The 22448-nt window shown below is 38.3% G+C and overlaps 1 protein-coding gene and 1 non-coding gene across 9 annotated transcripts in view; both read left to right on the top strand.

The window, feature by feature from the left end:
* IPO11 (importin 11) overlaps positions 1-22448 on the top strand; it is a 259477-nt gene that overhangs the window by 21637 nt on the left and 215392 nt on the right. For all 8 annotated transcript variants that reach the window (XR_003431671.1, XM_027101034.1, XM_027101033.1 and 5 more), the window contains exons 2-3: positions 18236-18379; positions 21365-21465. Coding sequence is in view for 7 of the 8 variants with exons in the window: in XM_027101034.1 (XP_026956835.1) it covers positions 18242-18379; positions 21365-21465 (239 nt within the window). In the remaining variant the exon portion in view is untranslated. The remainder of the gene's footprint in view (positions 1-18235; positions 18380-21364; positions 21466-22448) is intronic.
* LOC113617756 (U6 spliceosomal RNA) lies at positions 21554-21655 on the top strand. Its single transcript, XR_003431763.1, has one exon. It is a non-coding gene; the product is annotated as a U6 spliceosomal RNA (small nuclear RNA).

Raw genomic sequence — 22448 nt, 5'->3', positions numbered from 1 at the left:
CCATTTCTTCCAGGTTGTCCATTTTATTGGCATAGAGTTGCTTGTAGTAATCTCTCATGATCTTTTGTATTTCTGCAGTGTCAGTTGTTACTTCTCCTTTTTCATTTCTAATTCTGTTGATTTGAGTCTTCTCCCTTTTTTTCTTGATGAGTCTGGCTAATGGTTTATCAATTTTGTTTATCTTCTCAAGGAACCAGCTTTTAGTTTTATTGATCTTTGCTATCGTTTCCTTCACTTCTTTTAAATTTATTTCTAATCTGATTTTTGTGATTTCTTTCCTTCTGCTAACTTTGCGGTTTTTTTCCTTCTTTCTCTAATTGCTTTAGGTGCAAGTTTAGGTTCTTTATTCGAGATGTTTCCTGTTTCTTAAGGGAGGATTGTATTGCTATAAACTTCCCTCTTAGAACTGCTTTTGCTGCATCCCATAGATTTTGAGTCGTCGTGTCTCCATTGTCATTTGTTTCTAGGTATTTTTTGATTTTCTCTTTGATGTCTTCAGTGATCACTTCGTTATTAAGTAGTGTATTGTTTACCCTCCATGTGTTTGTATTTTTTACAGATCTTTTCCTGTAATTGATATCTAGTCTCACAGCATTGTGGCCGGAAAAGATACTTGATACAATTTCAATTTTCTTAAATTTACCAAGGCTTGATTTGTGACCCAAGATATGATCTATCCTGGAGAATGTTCCATGAGCACTTGAGAAAAATGTGTGTTCTGTTGTTTTTGGATGGAATGTCCTATAAATATCAATTAAGTCCATCTTGTTTAATGTATCATTTAAAGCTTGTGTTTCCTTATTTATTTTCATTTTGGATGATCTGTCCATTGGTGAAAGTGGGGTGTGAAAGTCCCCTACTATGAGTGTGTTACTGTCAATTTCCCCTTTTATGGCTGTTAGTATTTGCCTTATGTATTGAGGTGCTCCTATGTTGGGTGCATAAATATCTACAATTGTTATATCTTCTTCTTGGATCGATCCCTTGATCATTACGTAGTGTCCTTCTTTGTCTCTTGTAATAGTCTTTATTTTAAAGTCTATTTTGTCTGATATGAGAATTGCTACTCCAGCTTTCTTTTGGTTTCCATTTGCATGAAATGTCTTTTTCCATCCCCTTACTTTCAGTCTGTATGTGTCTCTAGGTCTGAAGTGGGTCTCTTGTAGACAGCAAATATATGCGTCTTGTTTTTTTATCCATTTAGCCAATCTGTGTCTTTTGGTGGTAGCATTTAGTCCATTTACGTCTAAGGTAATTATCGATATTTATGTTCCTGTTCCCATTTTCTTAATTGTTTTGGGTTCGTTATTGTAGGTCTTTTCCTTCTCTTGTGTTTCTTGCCTAGAGAAGTTCCTTTAGCAGCTGTTGTAGAGCTGGTTTGGTGGTTCTGAACTCTCTCAGCTTTTGCTTGTCTGTAAAGGTTTTAATTTCTCCATCAAATCTGAATGAGATCCTTGCTGGGTAGAGTAATCTTGGTTGCAGGTTTTTCTCCTTCATCACTTTCAGTATATCCTGCCAGTCCCTTCTGGCTTGCAGAGTTTCTGCTGAAAGATCAGCTGTTAACCTTATGGGGATTCCCTTGTTTGTTGTTTTTCCCTTGCTGCTTTTAATATGTTTTCTTTGTATTTAATTTTTGACAGTTTGATTAATATGTGTCTTGGCATATTCTCCTTGGATTTATCCTGTATGGTACTCTCTGTGCTTCCTGGACTTGATTAACTATTTCCTTTCCCATATTAGGGAAGTTTTCAACTATAATCTCTTCAAATATTTTCTCAGTCCCTTTCTTTTTCTCTTCTTCTTCTGGAACCCCTATAATTCGAATGTTGGTGCGTTTAATGTTGTCCCAGAGGTCTCTGAGACTGTCCTCAGTTCTTTTCATTCTTCTTTCTTTATTCTGCTCTGCAGTAGTTATTTCCACTATTTTATCTTCCAGGTCACTTATCCATTCTTCTGCCTCAGTTATTCTGCTATTGATCCCATCTAGAGTATTTTTCATTTCATTTATTGTGTTGTTCATCATTGTTTGTTTAATCTTTAGTTCTTCTAGGTCCTTGTTAAATGTTTCTTACATGTTTATTCTATTTCCAAGATTTTGGATCATCTTTACTATCATTATTCTGAATTCTTTTTCAGGTAGACTGCCTATTTCCTCTTCATTTGTTAGGTCTGGTGGGTTTTTATCTTGCTCCTCCATCTGCTGTGTGTTTTTCTGTCTTCTCATTTTGCTTATCTTACTGTGTTTGGGGTCTCCTTTTTGCAGGCTGCAGGTTCGTAGTTCCCGTTGTTTTTGGTATCTGTCCCCAGTGGCTAAGGTTGGTTTAGTGGGTTGTGTAGGCTTCCTGGTGGAGGGGACTAGTGCCTGTGTTCTGGTGGATGAGGCTGGATCTTGTCTTTCTGGTGGGCAGGTCCACGTCTGGTGGTGTGTTTTGGGGTGTCTGTCGGCTTATTATGATTTTGGGCAGCTTCTCTGCAATGGGTGGGGTTGTGTTCCTGTCTTGCTAGTTGTTTGGCATAGGATGTCCAGCACTGTAGCTTGCTGGTCGTTGAGTGAAGCTGGGTGCTGGTGTTGAGATGGAGATCTCTGGGAGATTTTTGCCATTTGATATTGTGTGCAGGTGGAAAGTCTCTTGTGGACCAGTGTCCTGAAGTTGGCTCTCCCACCTCAGAGGCACAGCACTAACTCCTGGCTGCAGCACCAAGAGCCTTTCATCCACACGGCTCAGAAGAAAAGGGAGAAAAAGTAGAAAAAAAGAATTAGGAGAAAGAAAGAAAGAAAGGAAGAAAGAAAGGAGGGAGGGAGGGAGGGAGGGAGGGAAGAAGGAAGGCGGGAAGGAAGGAAGAAAAGAAAGAAAGACGATAAAGTAAAATAAAATAAAGTAAGATAAAATATAATAAAGTTATTAAAATAAAAAAATAATTATTAAGAGGAAAAAAAACCCAAAAAACAAAAAAATGGATGGATAGAAGCCTGGAACAAATGCTGGAAGCAAAGCTCTACAGACAAAATCTCACACAGAAGCATACACATACACACTCACAAAAAGAGGAAAAGGGGAAAAAAATCATAAATCTTGCTCTCAAAGTTCACCTACTCAATTTGGGATGATTTGTTGTCTAAAGGAGGGAAGAAAGGAAAGAAAGAACGAAGATAAAGTAAAATAAAATAAAGTTATTAAAATAAAAAGTACTTATTAAGAAAAGAATTAAAAAAAAAAACGGACGGATAGAACCCTCGGACAAATGGTGGAAACAAAGCTCTACAGACAAAATCTCACACGGAAGCATACACATACACACTCACAAAAAAAGGAAAAGGGGAATAAATAATAAATCTTACTCTCAAAGTCCACCTCCTTAATTTGGGATGAATTGTTGTCTATTCATGTATTCCATAGCTGCAGGGTGCATCAAGTTGATTGTGGAGCTTTAATCCGCTGCTCCTGAGGCTGCTGGGAGAGATTTCCCTTTCTCTTCTTTGCTCTCACAGCTCCCAGGGGATCAGCTTTGGATTTGGCCCCGCCTGTGCGTGTAGGTCGCTGGGAGGGCGTCTGTTCTTTGGTCAGACAGGACGGGGTTAAAGGAGCCGCTGATTCCGGAGGCTCTGGCTCACTCAGGCCGGGGGTAGGGAGGGTCACGGAGTGCAGGGCGAACCTGTGGCGGTGGAGGCCGGCGTGACGTTGCACCAGCCTCAGGCGTGCCGTGCGTTCTCCCAGGAAAGTTGTCCCTGGATCCCGGGACCCTGGCAGTGGCGGGCTGCACAGGCTCCCCGGAAGGGGGGTGTGGATAGTGACCTGTGTTCGCACACAGGCTTCTTGGTGGCGGCAGTGGCAGCCTTAGTGTCTCACGTCTGTCTCTGGGGTCCGCGCTTTTAGCCGCGGTTCGCGCCCGTCTCTGGAGCTCCTTTAAGCAGCGTTCTTAATCCCCTCTCCTGGAGCACCAGGAAATAAAGAGGGAAGAAAAAGTCTCTTGCCTCTTAGGCAGGTCCAGACTTTTCCCCGGACTCCCTCCCGGCTAGCTGTGGTGCACCAACCCCCTGCAGGGTGTGTTCACGCTGCCAACCGCAGTCCTCTCCCTGGGATCTGACCAATGCCCGAGCCTCAGCTCCCAGCTCCACCCGCTGTGGCGGGGGAGCAGACAAGCCACTGGTGAGTGCCGGTCGGCCCTGATCCTCTGTGCGGGAATCTCTCTGCTTTGGCCTCCGCACCCCTGTTGCTGTGCTCTCCTCCGCGGCTCCGAAGCTCCCCCCCTCCACCACCCGCAGTCTCCGCCCGCGAAGGGGCTTCCAAGTGTGTGGACACTTTTCCTCCTTCACAGCTCCCTCCCACTGGTGCAGGTCCCGTCCCTATCCTTTTGTCTCTGTTTATTCTTTTTTCTTTTGCCCTACCCAGGTACGTGGCGGGGGGGCTTTCTTGCCTTTTGGGAGGTCTGAGGGCTTCTGCCAGCGTTCAGTAGGTGTTCTGTAGGAGTTGTTCCACGTGTAGATGTATTTCTGGTGTATCTGTGGGGAGGAAGGTGATCTCCGCGTCTTACTCTTCCTCCCTCTTCCGAGAGTAGTTTTAATGATGCATTATTTAAGTACAGAAGTAGAGACAGTGCTGTAAAGTTGTTGTCATGTTTTGCCTCTGTGAAGTTTTCATTTTCATGTTTTCAATCCCATCTTGTATTACATTATTCTTTAGGCTCCCATTCATTTCTTTCCCTCAGGAGTGCTTTTCTCAGCATTCTTTGCCCTAACTTCCTGAACCCTGAAAACACTTGCTGTAAGTTTGTCCTGTCACTTTGCAGATGGTTGTCCTGGCCAAGTGGTCACTGAGAATTCCAGTGTCCTTCTCTTCCCCTGTCGTTGATGGGAAGAGGATGCTTAGAACACACTCTTTGGGATGTGCTACTTACTTCTTACCATCAGGTGGCACTGCAGATTAATCAGTTTATTTCTACATCTTTAGAAATAGTAGATCTAGTAGGATGTTATCTTGTAAAGGAACAAGTTGATGTGGAACCTTTCATGGAAAATACTTGGAAGTGAAATTAAAGATAAACACGATATTGCTAACAAACACAAATTTATTTTCCTTTTATATCATGGAAGTGTACAGTATATATGTGAAGCTTAAAGGAAAGTAAATAATAAATCAGAATTTTTTTTCTTAGTTTCATTTTTCTCAGACTGTTAAATGTTTTAAAGTTTTGTTTTTATGAATGTCACATAGTAAGAATTTTTAGAGATGAATATTTGTAGGTAAAACTGCTGTTAGAATATAAGACTCAGAGTCCCCTGCATGAGGAAAATGTCTTTTGGTAAATATTGCCATCACAAATCCAGGTAATATGGCAGAACTGTTGCTTATCAACTCTTGCTACTGAAAACCAAGTCCTGAATGTTTATGATGAGAGTGCAGTTATTGACTACATTATCTACTTAAATGTGTATATATAATATATTACCATGATTTCTTGGTGTGTGCTGGACAGGAGAAATACATGATGATTTGAAACTCTTGAGGAGTTTGAATAAGTTTTAGGATTACAGAAGAGAAATCAAGCAAATATTCCCATGGAAATTTAGAGTAGGTGTAAAGTGAAAATTCTTGGCCTTTTAAAAAAAATGTTTTTTCATCGTTAAGGTAAAATGTGTAGACTATTAGAATCCCCATAACTCCTAGGACTACCTTAGCACAACACTTTATAATCTTATGTTTCCTGCTTGTCTTTTATTCTTAGGCATTTTTATATTTGTATAGCTTTATTATGTTTATGTGGTATTTTTTATTTGACATTATAGATATTCCTCTAATTACAAAATAGACTAAGAGTATTTTTAAAATCCTGATTGATTTAGGAGTTAAGCTTGAGTTTCTACCACCAAGCAGGAGTTTGTAAGTCCTTTGAAACTCTTGAGTAGGTAGAATATTTTAGGAGTAGAGAAGAGAAGGCAAGGGAATGTCTCCTCTCCTCCTTGTTCTGTATGTTTTAGTGTGTATCTTTTATTCCAGAATAGACCAGTCTTTGACAGTGTGCATGATGTCTCATAGGGAATGCTTCCATAGCCCTCGTGGTTCTTTGAGTTGAAGGTATTTGGAGATATATGGAAGCATCTTGAGTCAAAACAATCCCTAGGAAGTGTTATTTACATATACTATGCAGGGATACTAAACAACCTATAATGCATGCACAGAGAAGAATTTTCCTGCCAAGCAGTCTCTGTTGAGAAACTGAAATGAATCCAAATGGTACAGTGTGAATTTGAATAGGACTAGCATCTTTGGAACCTTCTGGCTTATGTCAGAAGTCTTTTGTCCTTTCATCTTGCTTTAGTTTCTTAAACAAGTGCTCTTCCTTGCTCTCAGTTAACATCACTTGTTGTTACTTTAGCCACATTTTTCATTTCTTCAGCTTTTCCTGGTCTCTTGCTAACTTTGGCATTTACATAGTCAGAGCACTTAAAATAACAGCTTTATTAAGATATAATTCACAGACCATACAATTCACCCACTGCAAATGTACAATTCAGTGAGTTTTAGTATATTCACAGAGTTGTGTGATCATCACTACAATCGATTTTAGAACACTTCATCACCTCAAACTGAAGTCATTCCACATTTTTCCCCAATCCCTTTTTATGGCTTGATAGATCATTTCTTTGTAGCATTGAATAATATTCTATTGTCTGGATATACCACAGTTTGTTTATCCATTCACCTACTAGAGGACATCTTGGTTACTTCCAGGTTTTGGCAGTTATGAATAAAGCTGCTATAAATATGTATGTGCAGGTTTTTGTGTGGACATAAACTTTTCATCTCCTTTGAGTAGGTACCATCGAATGCGATGGCTGGATTTTATAGTAAGAGTATGTTTAGTTTTGTAAGAAACCACCAAACAGTCTTCCAAAAGTGGCTGTACCATTTTGTACTTCCACCAGCAATGTCTGAGAGTTCCTGTTGCTGCACGTGCTTGCTAGCATTTGGCCATTCTAAAAGGTATGTAGTGGTATCTCATCGTCATTTTAATTTGTATTTCCCTGATGACATATAATGGGGAGCATCCTCTCATATGCTTATTTTGACATCTGTATATCTTCTTTGGTAAGGTGTCTGTTAAGGTCTTTGACTGATTTTTTTTGTTTTTGTTTTTGTTTTTGTTTTTGCGGTACGCGGGCCTCTAACTGCTGTGGCCTCTCCCATTGCGGAGCACAGGCTCCGGACGCACAGGCCCAGTGGCCATGGCTCACGGGCCCAGCCCTTCCGTGGCATGTGGGATCTTCCCAGACTGGGGCACGAACCCGTGTCCCCTGCATCGGCAGGCAGACTCTCAATCACTGCGCCACCAAGGAAGCCCTGACTGATTTTTTTTAATCGGGTTGTTTTCTTGTTGTTGAGTTTTAAGAGTTCTTTTTATATTTTGGGTAACAGTTCATTATCAGATGTGTCTTTTGTACATATTTTCTCTCAGTCTGTGGCTTGTCTTCTCATTCTCTTGACATTGTCTTTTGCCGAGCAGAAGTTTTAAATTTTAGTAAAGTTCAGCTTATCAATTATTTCTTTCATGGATTGTGTCTTTGGTGTTGAATCTAAAAAGAAATCACTATACCCAAGGTCATCTAGGTTTTCTCCTATGTTATTTTCTAGGAGTCTTTTAGTTTTATGTTTTAAGTTTTGGTTTATGATCCATTTTGAGTTAATTTTTGTGAAGGGTGTAAAGTCTGGGTTTAGATTCATTTTGTTTTGCATGGATGTTCATTTGTTCCTGCACCATTTGTTGAAGAGCCTATCTTTCCTCTATTGTACTACCTTTGCTCCTTTGTCAAAGATCAGTTGGCTATATTTATGGGTGTCTATTTCTGGGCTTTCAAATCTGTTCCATTGATCAGTTTGTCTACCCTTCACCAGTATCACTCTCCTGATTCATGTAGCTTTATAGTAAGTCTTGAAGTGGGTAGTGTCAGTCCTCCCAGTTTGTTCTTCAATATTGTATTGGCTAATCCATGTCTTTTGTTTCTACATGTAAACATTAGAATCAGATTGTTCATATCTGTAAGTTAACTTGTTGGGATTTTGATTGGAATTGCATTGAATCCACAGATCAGGTTGAGAAGAAGTGACATCTTGACAATGTTGAGTCTTTCTATCTATGAACATGGAATATCTATTCAATATTTATTTAGTTCCTTCATTTCATTGGTATTTTGTGGTTTTCCTCATATAGATCTTGTACATATTTTGTTAGATTTATACGTAAGTATTTCATTTTTAGGGGTGCTAATGTAAATGATTTTAATGTGTTTTTAATTTTCATTTCCACTTGTTCATTGATGGTATATAGGAAAGCATTTGACTTTTGTCTATTAACCTTGTATCCCACAACTTTGCTATAAATTGCCTATTAGTTCCAGGAAGTTTTTGGTTGATTCTTTCAGATTTCTACATAGATGATCATGTCACTTCTGAACAGAGACAGAGTTATGTCTTCCTTCCTGATATGCATACCGTTTATTTTCTTTTCTTACCTTATTGCATGACCAAGGACTTCTAGTTCCATGTGGAAAAGGAGTGTTGAGAAGGGACATCCTTGCTTTGTACCTGATCTTAGTGGGAAGGCTTTGAGTTTCTCACCATTAAGTATGGTGTTATGTGTAGGTTTTCTGTAGATTGTCTTTATCAGGTTGAGAAACCTCTCCTCATCTTTTGCCTTTTAATCGATTGTTTATCTTTTTATTGTTGGATTATAAACATTCTTTGTATATTTTGCTTATAAGCCCCTTATCAGGTATATGATTTGCAAATATTTTCTCTTGTCCTGTGAATTGTATTTATTTTCTCGATGGTATTTGGTAAAGTTTTAAATTTTGATGAATTTAACTGATCTTACTTTAGTTGCATGTGCTTTGGTATCATATTTGAGAATGCTTTACCTAGCCCAAGGTCATGAAAGTATACTCCTAGATCTTCTTCTAAGAGTTTTATAGAGTTGCCTCTTTATGCTTAGCTTTATGATCTACTTGGACTTAATTTCTGTCTATGGTGTAAGGAAGAGGTCCAGCTGTTCTTTTGCATGTGGATATCTAGTGGTTCCAGCACTATTTGTTGAAAAGACTATTCTTTCTCCATTGAATTGTCTTGGTACCCTTGCCAAAAATCACTTGACTTTAGATGTAAGGGTCTGTTTCTGGATTTTAAAATCTGTTTTATTGATGTGTGTATCTGTCCTTTTGCCAGTACCAACACTGTCTTGATTACTGTAGCTTTGTAGTAAGCTTTGAAATCTGGAAGTGTGAGTGAATTTCCCACATTTCTGTTACTGATTGCAATCTGAGGACATATTTGTATGATTTCAACCCTTTTAAATTTGTCAGGACTTGTTTTGTGGCCTAGCATATGGTCTGTCCTGGAGAATGTTTCATGTGCACTTGAGATGAATGGTTGCTTTCATTCTGCTGTTGAGTGGAATGTCTGTTAAGTCAAGTTTGTGTATAATGTTGTTCAAGACATATTTCCTTTTTTCTTTTTTTTTCTTTTTTTTTTTTTTTGCCATGCCGTGTGTCTTGTGGGATCTTAGTTCCCTGACCAGGGATTGAACCGGGGCCCTCAGCAGTGAAAGTGTGGAGTCCTAACCACTGTACTGCCAGTGAATTCCCAAGACATATTTCCTCATTGATCTTTCTAGATGTTCTCTCCATTTTTGAAAGTGGAGTATTGAAATCTCCAACTGTTATTGTTCCTGGCTGAGCAAGCTGGGTTGGACATGACTGAGGCCCACTGTTTTTGGCCTGATATGCCTGGGGTAGAGCTTCTGCCCCATGACTGATGCCTGGGTGGAAGAAGAGTACCCCAGACCTTTTGGCTGTGCTTGTCTGGAATAGAGCTTCAGTATGTAGCTCAGTTAGATGAGAAATGCTAGCTGTTGGGCTTCCCTGGTGGCGCAGTGGTTGAGAGTCCTCCTGCCGATGCAGGGGACACGGGTTCGTGCCCCGGTCCGGGAAGATCCCGCATGCCGCGGAGTGGCTGGGCCCGTGAGCCATGGCCGCTGAGCCTGTGCGTCCGGAGTCTGTGCTCTGAAACGGGAGAGGCCACAACAGTGAGAGGCCCACGTACCGCAAAAAAAAAGAAAGAAAGAAAGAAAGAAAAGAAATGCTAGCTGTCTGCTTTTCTTGGGGAGAAACTGTAGCCCTAGATTAAGAGCCGGAGTGAGAGGGCCCCATGTTCTTGGCTCATTCTGCCTGGAGTATAGCTTCTGTCACACTGGGGCAGGAGTGAGTTTGTGGCTCAAATGCCACAGATTGTTGCTATTTTTACCAAGATTTAGTAGTATTTCTTGCATAAATGTTTCTCCATTTGCTGTATGTCCTTAAATATGCTTTCCAGAGACTGTAAATGGTTGCTTTTTATAACTTTTATCAGTTACAGTTGTTTAACTGAGGAGAGGATCTGTGGAGCTCTTCATGCCACCATCCCAGAAGTATTCTCTCTCCTTTCTTTTAAACTGGAAATTGAATCTAGAGTCTTGATTAGATTGTGGCTGATCAGTTTTGGTAGTTCAGAGATGAGGTTGTATACTTCTTTTTGCATCATCACATCAGGAGGCACTTTAGCTCAAGTTGTGCAGCTGTTGGTGATACTAAAGTTGCTTTCTTGGTTGAGCCGGAGACTGACAGATCCCTTCATTTTAAAGGTTTGTTTATTTCTTCATTGTATTTAGCAAGTAATCTGTGGGGCGATACACTGGGAATATTCTGTTCCCCAACAGCTCTTCTTTCACTTAATGGTTTTAGCATCCATATTGATCTATGCCTGAATAAATTATTTCACTGAGGGAACCTTTTTTGATTTTGAAATTCTTTTTTCTTCAATTTTTCTTGTAATCTTACACCTTCTTTTCTTCAGTCAGTTTACTTACTGCTTTAACTTTTAAAAATGGGGTGTGGTTATTGTTTGTGTGGAATGTCCTAAAACTAAGGACAAGCACAGATAATGTAGTAGTCTAAAGAAAATTGTCATGGCTGAAGTTAAAGTCGATGCAGGCCTGAAAAGTCTGTTTGTTGGTGGCAGGCAGGGGTACTGAGTTTTCCCTATTTGTTTCTTTTAATGAAAATTGGTAAATTTCCAACTACAGGTGCATCTGTATTATCTTTGGACTTCGGATTTTTCCACAGTTGGCAAAGTATCTTATAGAATCAAGCCTAGAAAGTCCAGTTACAAGGTATGAGTATTTTTAGGCTCTTGGTCACATATTGCTAGATTATTTAGACTTTAATAGAATCAAAGCCTACAATAAAGTTCAGTAATGAATAAATTGAACTGACTGACTTGTGAAATAGTGAGAAGGGTGAAATGCCTGCCCTTTTAATTTTCACCTTCTCCTTTCGTATTATTGTTCTTAGAGGAAAAAAAGAGTATGCATTTAGATTTTGAATAATGCTCTTCTGTAGTGTAGTTGAGAGCTAATAAAATGCTCACAAGCAGTGTTTCCTCTTGCTTATGATTTTGAAACTATACATATTAATGAAAATCAAAGCAACCTCAGTGTATACACTATTAATTAGAAGACCTAGGCAAATTTAATCTTGCTGTTTGCTTGGTTGTTTCTTGATAATTTATAGGAGCACAGAAAGGGAAAGGATACATTGTTTTAACATAGGTATGGGATTTCTCTCACTACACATAGACCTCAACAGAGGAGATGTAACAGCACTTCTACTGTGAGAGACTAGCTTCCATGGCCTTCAGGCCTACATGATGATTGATCACCATGAAGATCCTGTCAAGTTCTTTGAGAAATACCTCTGCCCATTCCCACCAGTTAGTCTGTGTCTGTCTCTCCCTCTCCTCTTACCTTCTACCCTGTCCCTTCTTTTCTCATTCCTTACCCCCTTCTTTTCTTCTTCCCTCTCTTTCTTTGTCAGTCTCAGGTCTCTGGCTTTTTTGGAGACTAGTTGTGTGTCTGCTTCACTACTATGTGCAAATAACAGTAGTAGCCCTGTTATATTTCTGCATGCTAATTCCAAGAGAAAGATATTGAAGGTTAGTTTCCAGGTGTATTACCCTCCAAACTGACTACTGCTAGTCAGTAGTCATCCATCTTTTATCCCAAATGAAGTTTATTTCCACACTGTTATATTTGAATGACTCAGTACATTTCTCCCCCTGTTCTTTGTTGCCATTGTTGTCCTCTCAAGAAAACTCCACAATTGAGTACTGTATGAATATTTAATACATAGAAAATGTAGTCCTTTCAGATTTCTGATGGATTTAGGAATCTTTTTCTCCAGGAACCTATTATGGGAGAGCCTGGTGTGTTTCTAATTATTAGGGAGTAGGGTGGTATGTTTTAGTAGGAAGAGCTGGGATTCTAAACACCTTGTTATTAGGGCTCACTCTGCCATGTACTAGTTTTCTACAATGATCCTGGACAGTTCTCTTGATAGCTGTAAGTTCTTCCTCTATAAAACAGTGATATTAGTACACATGCCAGATTTGCTTTTTTATAGGTTTGTTATGGGATCTTTAAAAAATTTAATAGGCTTTAGTAATGTGGTATGTTTAATAATCCATTATGGGTCTGGATTGTTATTTTTGATGATGCACTTAATCTGCAATTTAGGAACTGATTGCTGCCTGAAGCTTCCCTTCAGGAAGTTGATTAGTACTTGGAAATATTTCCAGTATAAGTTATGAATGATGATTTGTTTCTCAGACCGAAAAGCCTTTTTACCCAATAGATAAATCACTCGTAATATTGTTTCTGTGGGGGAAATATACTCTGATTCCAACTGGTATTCTAGAAACTTATTTTTCATAGTTTTTTTTTTTAATACTTAGCAGCATCAGTATTTATTTATTTATTTATTTGGCCATGCCGTGTGGCATGCAGGATCTTAGTTACCCGACCAGGCATCAAACCCGTGCCCCCTGCATTGGGAACTTGGAGTCTTAACCACTGGACCGCCAGGGAAGTCCTGTAGTTTGTTTTAGTAAGAATAATTCTCTGCCTCCCACCTCATTATTTCCCATATTTTGGGGAGAGAAAATGACCCTTTCTAATTCTTATCTTAACAACTACTGCAGTGCTTGGCATAGAATTGGTTCTCCAAAAATATATAAGCTGAGCTTTCCTTCCCAGACTGGATGAGCTTTTTGGGAGCAAGGATCAAAGCAAGAGGAGGAGAGGACAGGGCATATACTGCTGGGGAAGACCTGGATGGAGCAGGGTGCTGGAGGGAGGTAGGGATGGGGAACTCTAGCATTTCCATTAGAACAGGTGAATGGCGAGAGTAAGTGGGGCATAAAGTTAAGAGTACATAGACTTAAAATTTTTTTAAATATTTATTTAGGCTGTGCTGGGTCTTAGTTGTGGCATGCAGGATCTTCCTTGTGGCGTGTTTAGTTGCAGCATGTGGGCTTCTTAGTTGCGGCATGCATGTGGGATCTAGTTCCCCGACCAGGGATCGAACTTGGGCCCCCTGCATTGGGAGCACAGAGTGTTACCCAGTGGACCACCAGGGAAGTCCCAGAGATAAGAGAACATAGACTTAAGGATTGCTTTGTTGCGAAGGTCCAGAGAAGTGTGAAGGTGTGTGTGTATGTGAGTGCTCTGCACAATCTTTGTTCTAGGTAACAATTGCTCTGGGGGTTGGCAGTAGTCAGTGATTTTATTTTTCAAGTAGTAACCCAAAACAGAGACATGGCTTTTTTCTTTCTTTTTGCAGGTTGAGTTTGGGGTAGGGATGAGTTCTGGTATAGCCTTTCTCTATTATTATATTCGTATATTTTTCCTATCTTCCAGTGACTTTTTTTGTGTGTGTATCAAAGTCCAGACACTTTATTTTCCCCTACAAGGTCGTCCGTCACATGATCTGTTCCTACCTACATCTCCAATCTCATCTTGTACTACTTTCCACTTTTCTCATTAAGTGCCAATTATACTGGCTTTCTTAAGTTTGTTTATAATATTAAGGCCTTGATTTCAGTTGTTTTCCCAATCCAGAACTCTGCTTTCAGATCTTTGCTTGTGGGTCTCTCTTGTCACTCTCATGTCTCTTGTAAATGTCACTAGAGAAACCTTCTCTGAACACCCAATCTGAAGTAACACATTCAGTTAGAGTCAATTTTTAACATTATTTTCTTCATATCACTACCTCTTTCTTTTTTTAAAAAACAGATCTGTTTTCTTCCACTAGAATGTAAACTGCATGAAGTCAGAACACCATTTTGTTCACTGCTATTTTCTCAGCACCTAGAACAGTGCCTGGTATGCAGCAGGCTTTCGGCAGTTTTATTGAATAAATCAGTTAATTAGCTCCTGTGTGGTTCAGTGTGAAGTCCTTTATTGCTCGAAATTGATCACTTTTGTTAATTCAGCAAATATTTATTAAGCATATGTCATGTATCTTGTTGGGCCCTGGGACTACAGAGATGCCTTAAATGTCTATTCTGTCACTCAAGGAAGGCAGTATTAGATATTGATTAAGAATAGTGGCTTTGGGGATTTCCCTGGTGGTCCAGCAGTTAAGACTACGCTCCCAGTGCAGGGGGCCTGGGTTTGATCCCTGGTCAGGGAACTAGATCCCACATGCCGCAACTAAGAGCCTGCACGCTGCAACTAAGAGATCCCGCATGCCGCAATGAAGATCCCACGTGCTGCAACTAAGACCTGGTGCAGCCAAATAAGCAAACAAACAATTGAGTCCCCATCCTGGCCTCTTGTCTAAGGCCAGCATTTAAAAAAAAAGAATAAAATAAAGAATAGTGGCTTTGGTGTTCAAGTCCAGGGACTGCTACTTAGTAGATTGTGACCTTGGCAAGGTAAGGTCTCTGATCCTTTAGGTTTCTCCCTAAAAAAAGGGGATAAGAGTATCTACTACATAGAATAATTATTAGGAATAAATAAATGAATAAAGCACTTAGTACAATGCTTGGCATGTAATATATGCTCAGATCTTGGCTTTTGTTTTTATTTATTTTATTATTTTTTTTTTTAAAGCTGGTTGCTCTTACATTGCTTGGGAGAGAATCAGTGAATTCCTGCTCTGTATACCTCAGTTCCCTTGTGAGAACTGCAAATTAGTGCTGGGTCAACCTTTTTTTAAAAAAAAATATATATATATATATATATATATATATATATATAAAAAATATATTTAATTTGTTTATTTTTGGCCACGTTGGTTCTTTGTTGCTGTGCACAGGCTTTCTCTAGTTGTGGTGAGCGGGGGCCACTCTTTGTTGTGGTGTGCAGGCTTCTCATTGCGGTGGCTTCTCGTTGCGGAGCACAGGCTCTAGGCGCACAGGCTTCCGTAGTTGTGGCACACGGGCTCAGTAGTTGTGGCTCACGGGCTCTAGAGCGCAGTCTCAGTAGTTGTGGCGCACAGGCTTAATTGCTCTGCAGCACGTGGGATCTTCCCGGACCTGGGCTTGAACCCATGTCCCCTACATTGGCAGGCGGATTCTTAACCACTGCACCACCAGGGAAGCCCTAGCTTTTTCTTTTTTTAAAATTAATTAATTAATATTTATTTTTGGCTGCATTGGGTCTTCGTTGCTGTGCTCGGGCTTTCTCTAGCTGTGGCGACTGGGGGCTACTCTTCATTGTGGTGCGTGGGCTTCTCATTGCAGTGGCTTCTCTTGTTGAGGAGCACGGGCTCTAGGTGTGCAGGCTTCAGTAGGTGTGGCTTGCGGGCTCAGTAGTTGTGGCGCATGGGATTAGTTGCTGCGAGGCATGTGGGATCTTCCCGGACCAGGGATCAAACCCATGTCCCCTGCATTGGAAGGTGGATTCTTAACCATTGTGCTGCCAGGGAAGTCTTGGGTCTACCTTTTTTAGTAAGAATGTATAATCGAAACTGCTGTACATCTTGTCATTCACTGCATTAGCAGTAGAGCTGGACTTTCAGGTGTACCTTAGTTTTAGATGTTCTAAAGTTGTGTTTCTCAAACTCTGACAATTATTAAGATTTACCTAGAGAACTTACTAAAGCACAGCTTTTTGTCCCACTGCCTCCTGCCTTCAGCCCCTATTTTCATTTGCTAGGTTTGGAGAGAGGGTTGAGAATTTGCATTTCTGTGAGGTGATGCTGGTGTTGCCAGTCCTTGGGCCACACTTTCAGTGAGATTGTGCTAATATGGTATAGCCACTAGCCACATGTGGCTATTGAGTACTTGAAATGTGGTTAGTTTGAAATAAGATGTGCCTTAAGTATAAAATATACACAGGAGTTTGAAGATTTAGTATAAGAAATGTAAAATATCTCATTGTTACTTTCAAAAATATTGATTGCATGTTGAAAGGATAACATTTTGGAAATATTGAGTTAAATGTAATATAATAAATCTAATTCCACATGTTTCTATTTCTTAATGTGGCTACTTAAAAGGTAAAAAGTACATACATGGCTTGCTTTTGTGGCTTGCATTATATTTCAACTAGGCAGGAAGACATACTGCCTATCTCTTTAAAGTATCTTCTTAGGGCCTCCATGAAGTGAGTCTCTCTTATATAGCCTGTTTTTGAAATCACACATTACCAACAAACCGTCTAAATTGAGTAAAAATCCATTCACTTATTACCAAGTGGTAATGAAACATGGAAACTTACATTGTTCAAGAAACTCCTATAATGGAAAAGAATCTGAAAAAGTATCTATGTATCTATCTAACTGAATCACTTTGCTGGGTACTTAAAACTAACACAACATTGTAAATTAACTATACTTCAATAAAAAAAAAATTTACCAAGAAAGTAAACAAAACAAAACACCCCCAAAACTCCTAATTAGTGAGGGAGACAATATATATTTACAGGGTACCACCCTAGTCAGTTCTAAAATACAGACAACAGACTACTAATTTAAAAGTAGTTCAGCTCCATTGCTAATTGGTAATATTTTGTCTGATTCCAGTTATTATGCCTTAGCGCTGCTTTACTCACATAGACTTCAAAATGACTAATTTCCTTAAAAGTTGTAATATTTGGGTAAAATTTCTTGTTGAATCAACTTTTGGAATCTTCCCTTTTCATGAGTCATTGCAATTTAATTACAACTCTTAACAAAGGAGGTAATTTGCTTTGGCTATATTCCTTATGGGTTAATGACTTTTAGACTTTTACTGTCTGGAACATTCTTCAGTTTTAGGTAACTACTGTCATAAAGCTAATTCCCAGTCACCTCTGTACTGGGAACTATTTTTTATCAACTCTTAGTTTTCAGTTTTAATCTTGCATACTTTGTATATGTGTATTGTGAACTATACATACTTTTCTGAGTAAACAATTGTACACAATTTTGGGGATGATTAGAAACAGAATCCTGGAGAATTCAATAAATTGCTTATGTATTTTTAGAATGGCTTCAGATTCTTGGTATAGGATTAGATCATCCAACCCTTAAGATCCTTTCTAACTTAGGGTTTTATTTTGTTTGTTGGTTCAGTTCTTTATTTCCCCTCCACAATATTTCTTGGGTATGCATTTGTCTTTTATATTAAAAAAAAGAATTTTCAGACATGTTTTATTGGTGGCACCTAAGATGATAATGTGAGGTACTTAGCACTCTGTCAAAGCATTCCTTTTTCAGTTCTCTTCCTCCTGGTCTTGTTAGGAATAAAGTAGTTAATACTTTTATAGCTTTTATAATGCTTATCTTTTTTTTTTTTTTTTTTTTGCGGTACACGGGCCTCTCACTGTTGTGGCCTTTCCGGTTGTGGAGCACAGATTCCGGACGCGCAGGCTCAGTGGCCATGGCTCACGGGCCCAGCCGCTCCGCGGCATGTGGAATCCTCCCGGACCGGGGCACGAACCCGTGTCCCCTGCATCGGCAGGCGGACTCTCAACCACTGCGCCACCAGGGAAGCCCTATAATGCTTATCTTTAAAAACAAACTAACAAACAAAGAAGGCATTATGATTAGAGTCTTGGGCAGGCAGTGGTATTTAACCAGAATTTAGAAACTTTGGTTTTTGTTTGTCATTTTTTTCCCCCCAATTTACTACCTTCTATATATGGGACAATAAAAGGCAGTTTCCTTTAGAAATAAATTGATTTAAGCAAAGGCGATTTGAATTATGGGAGTTTTAAGTTAGAGTATGGGTGGTACATAAAAGATAGAAATCCAGCAGATACATGAAAGAGTAGATACGAAGTATGGGGTAATTCAGAACATTGAAGCCCCTTTTCTCCCTTTTATTAGTGTTAATTTTTTAAGTATAATATACATTCAAGTATGTTAACTTATCATTGCCAGGTTTCCATGGATCTCAATAGTGCCAGTACTGTCGTTCTTCAGGTCTTAACACAGGCCACCAGTCAGGATACTGCTGTGTTAAAACCAGCTGAGGAGCAGTTGAAACAGTGGGAGACGCAGCCAGGTTTCTATTCAGTGTTGCTGGTAAGTTGTTCTAAAAGAGTTTACTATAAATTTTAATAAAATGAGACACTATTATTTTTAATTGTTCTAAAAACTTACTTGTATTGGTGGTTTACTTTAGTGAAACTGATCCAAATGTTTGCCTGCCATTGCTCCTGCCACATATAAATTCAGAGCATGGCTCTTTGAGAATGTTTAAAAAATGTTTATTGATGATTGAATAAATAACCCAGCAGGGTACTGGTAGAATCTGCTCAGTAGACAACACTGTGCTGATAATCTATTTTAGTGTGTTAATGCTGACCTGAAGACTTTAGGTAGTACACTTTGATGTTTTGTCTTCATCCTTATCCTTGCCCCAGTTAATTTATGTTGTCAGAGTTGTTCAGGTCTCCCCACCACTGCATCCGTCAGGTCTACCTTGGTCAGTGTGTTTCACTTTAAAACGCCATTTTCTTTTCCCCTGTCTAAAAATTTTATTTTCTTAACATATCTGATCTTTTCCTGGGTATTATGGGAAATAGTATGATAATTAACAATATGTGCTTTAACTATATCTTTCTGCGAGTTAGAAGCTTTTGGTTAATTAATGAAAATCGTTTTCTCAATGCCAGAATGAAAAGATGTCTTTTTGTATTGAAGGCCTTTCTTATTCTTTTCTTCTTCGGAAAATTTCTGAACTCTGATTAGTGTGTGAGATTTAGTTTCTGGCCATGGCAAGGAGGTTACCAGTTGGATCAAAAACCAATTCAGTATGTGTGACTGGGTCAAAAATTCAGAGCAGAACTGTTTACTATATCTTGTAAAATAGAAAATTATGACATTACATACATATTTTGACTTCATGACTAAAAAGTTTTGAGTTGTTACATTTAAGAAGTTCCTAGTCATGCCTGGAAGGGAAATTAAATATCTGGAGTCATACTTGATATTCTGAATATATAACATGAAAGTTGGCTCTTTGACACAATAACACAAAGATAAAAAACATTAATTTCTAAAGATACTAAAGAAAGTATCTTATTCTTGTAGATAATCCCAGCATTATGTTTGTAAATTTGGGGCATAGTATAAATCTTTAGAAAATCTCTGACTATATGCTTATTTAAACGAATGTGCTCTGTATTTAGCCTTGTGTTTTTTCAGGCCAAAATAGAAAACATTTTATCTTATTTTGGTTACTGCTTGACCTTGGAAAAACCAATAGACTTGCTTGATACCTTTTGTGTAATGTATGAATTATTAATATTAAGTGCCTAGACCTTTTTGTTTTTATTTTTACTAGGTATACTTTTCTTCTTAGAGGGATAGTAAAATTTCTTTTAGATAGAATAGATTATAATAGATTTAAAAACTGCTGAGTTTATTTTTTCTTTTTTCCCTGTACTCACTGTCTTGCCACATTTGCTCTGTTTGAGCCTTAGCCATCCAGTTTAGTCTGGAGATTCCTACATTTGTATATCTGATCTCAGGTGTGTGTTCCAATCCTGTTATTCAATATGTTTATTCAGTATATAATATATATTTACTTGGATTGACACCTGCAGCTTGACTTTTCTTGGTTCCTAAGTGTAGCTGAGTTCGGCTGAGATCCGCCAACTTCCGCAGTATTCCCACGTTACTTTCATTCATTCACTCATTTGCTCAGTTGAAATTTATGAAGTTTCTGCTTTGCTGGGCTGTGTGCTAGACTCCACTCATAAGACACAACTCAATCTAGTGTGGGAGGTAGGCATGTAAAGTGTTGAAGTCGAATGCAATTAATTAGTTATGCAATTAATGTGGTGAGAGAATCTGTTCTTTCTTTTGCAAAGGAGACCCAAAAGAGGGACTCTGTCTCAGTTGTCAGGGGTCTTAAGGAATAAGTGGGCATTACACAACTATCTTCGTAACTTTTTTTTCGTTGCACATGATTTTTTAAAAATAGGTTTATAGTATACATACCTATTTTTAATACTTAACATCAATTGTTTTTATAGTAAAGGAGATACTTCCACATCATTGTTTTTGGCTTTGAGGTTTTCCCACACAAGGTTGTGTTTAAGAGGTCAACTCCAGGGATTTGAGTTGTTTTTGGTGTGAGGTGTAGTACAGTTTTAGTTAGTTAACATATTCCTACAATCCTGTTTGTCCTATGTACCCGCTATTCTAGAAACATTTTTTAGAAAGCAGTAAAACATTTTAATTCTCACTGTGATGTTTTAAATTACAGTGTTAGTATTAGGTTTACTATTCTTTTTATTTCATATACATTTATAACTGTCACTTATAACAATTTTAATAAATTTTAAAATCAATTAAAGGTTATAGAACAGTTGTAATTTTGACTTCAAGGTCATGTTGCATGGTTTAGCTTGCACAGTCATTTTTACACTGTCCCACTATGGTGCAAGGCAGGGACTGCCTGTATTTGATTAACACAGTGAATAAATTTTTTGAGTAATGGTTAACTTTGAGTTGAAATTATTCATATCACTTCTGCCTTTATATTACTTGAAAATATTTTGCTGTCGAACTCATTCGTAAGCATAATTGCTTTGATAAGGAGGATGCTTTGAAATTGTTTATTTCATAGCATGAATTAATAACCCAGGATCTTTGGCTCTTTGAATCTGTGCTGTGGTGGGTCTGCTTTTTCTTTTTTAATTTAGCAGTGTTTATTTTAGTTTCGTGTGTGTGCGTGTAGATTATGCTGTGTAATTAGATTTGTTTCTGAATTTAATTTTTTATTAGGAAAAATTTAAAACCTACCTAAATATAGAATAGTATAATGAATCTCCACATACCCATTACTCAGCTTACATAATTAACATGCTCCCGAGCAGATATGCTTTCTTACATGAATTGTAGAGCTATAGATATTTAGAAAATAACGATATGATATGGGTAGTGATAAAATTTAAGTGAAGCATTTAATTAAAAATCTATCCATACTTTTTTGAGTTATGTTAATTATACTTTTAACTTATTACATGTTCATTCTGATGCTTTGTTTTTTATTTACAGAATATTTTCACAAACCACACTCTGGATATAAATGTAAGGTGGCTTGCTGTGCTGTATTTTAAAAATGGAATTGATCGCTACTGGAGACGTGTAGCACCTCAGTAAGTTCCACCTCTTCCCCCCCTCAGTGTCATCCTTTTCAAATTCAAGGCGGTGTAAGACTGTTATCTGTTAATCTTCATTCTTTATGTGAAAGAATGAAGCACATGTACTAAAATTGGAACAGTACAGAGATTAACATGCTCCCTGCTCTAGGATGATATGCAGATTTGTGATGTGTTTGATATTTAAAAGAAAAGAAGTGTGTTAACTACTGAAGAAGTAAAGTGTTCTACATAGTTAATTACAAATCAACATCTATAATACTGCCTTTTTCTGTGAGTTTTTTTTTTCCCCATGGGCATAGAGTTTGTGGATTTCTCATTGGCCTTCTGTCTTAGAGGATCTCTGATTTTATGGGCATAAAACAAATGCTGAATTAATGAATCATGTTCAGAAATGTCCTTTTTTTTTAAAGGAAGTACAAGGCTTGAATTCTGGAAAATGTCATTGAGAAGGAACTCCCAGGTCATTTCTGAGCCAACTGATGTTAATTCTCTAGTCTTCTGCATAATTGCCTCTGTGGTGGAAATTGGGTAGTATATATTTGTAATCTCATCAGATTCAGTTGTAACTTCTCTTTACGTGGTTAAGTGAACAAATTTTTCTTAATAGTTAATTACATGTTATATAATTGATGGAAAGACAGTGTAGACTGGACCCAGGAATTTGTTGGATAGAAAACAGTGAACTTTGCCAAAGGAGTAACATAGTCTTTGTCCTCCAGTAGATGGCACCACAACTCTGTAGTTTTTATATTTATAAGCCCCTTTTTAAAAAAAATGAATACCTCATAGTGCTTGTAAAATATGCTCTTGAGTAATATTGGAAGTAACTAGAGTATTTTAAGGCTACACTTAGGATACTATAGTATAAATCAAACCCTTCTCTATTTATTTTAGAATTAATTCATAATTTTGAGAGAAATGGAGTGTTTAGTGATGAGAAATTTTGTATGTTGTTGAGTTGTAGGAAACAATGCAAC

Source organism: Aethalodelphis obliquidens, unplaced genomic scaffold (genome assembly GCF_003676395.1).
Source record: "Aethalodelphis obliquidens isolate GAN/ISIS:26980383/991018 unplaced genomic scaffold, ASM367639v1 scaffold4, whole genome shotgun sequence".
In the NCBI taxonomy this organism is placed as follows: Eukaryota; Metazoa; Chordata; class Mammalia; order Artiodactyla; family Delphinidae; genus Aethalodelphis; species Aethalodelphis obliquidens.
This window is presented reverse-complemented; position numbering and strand designations above follow the sequence as displayed.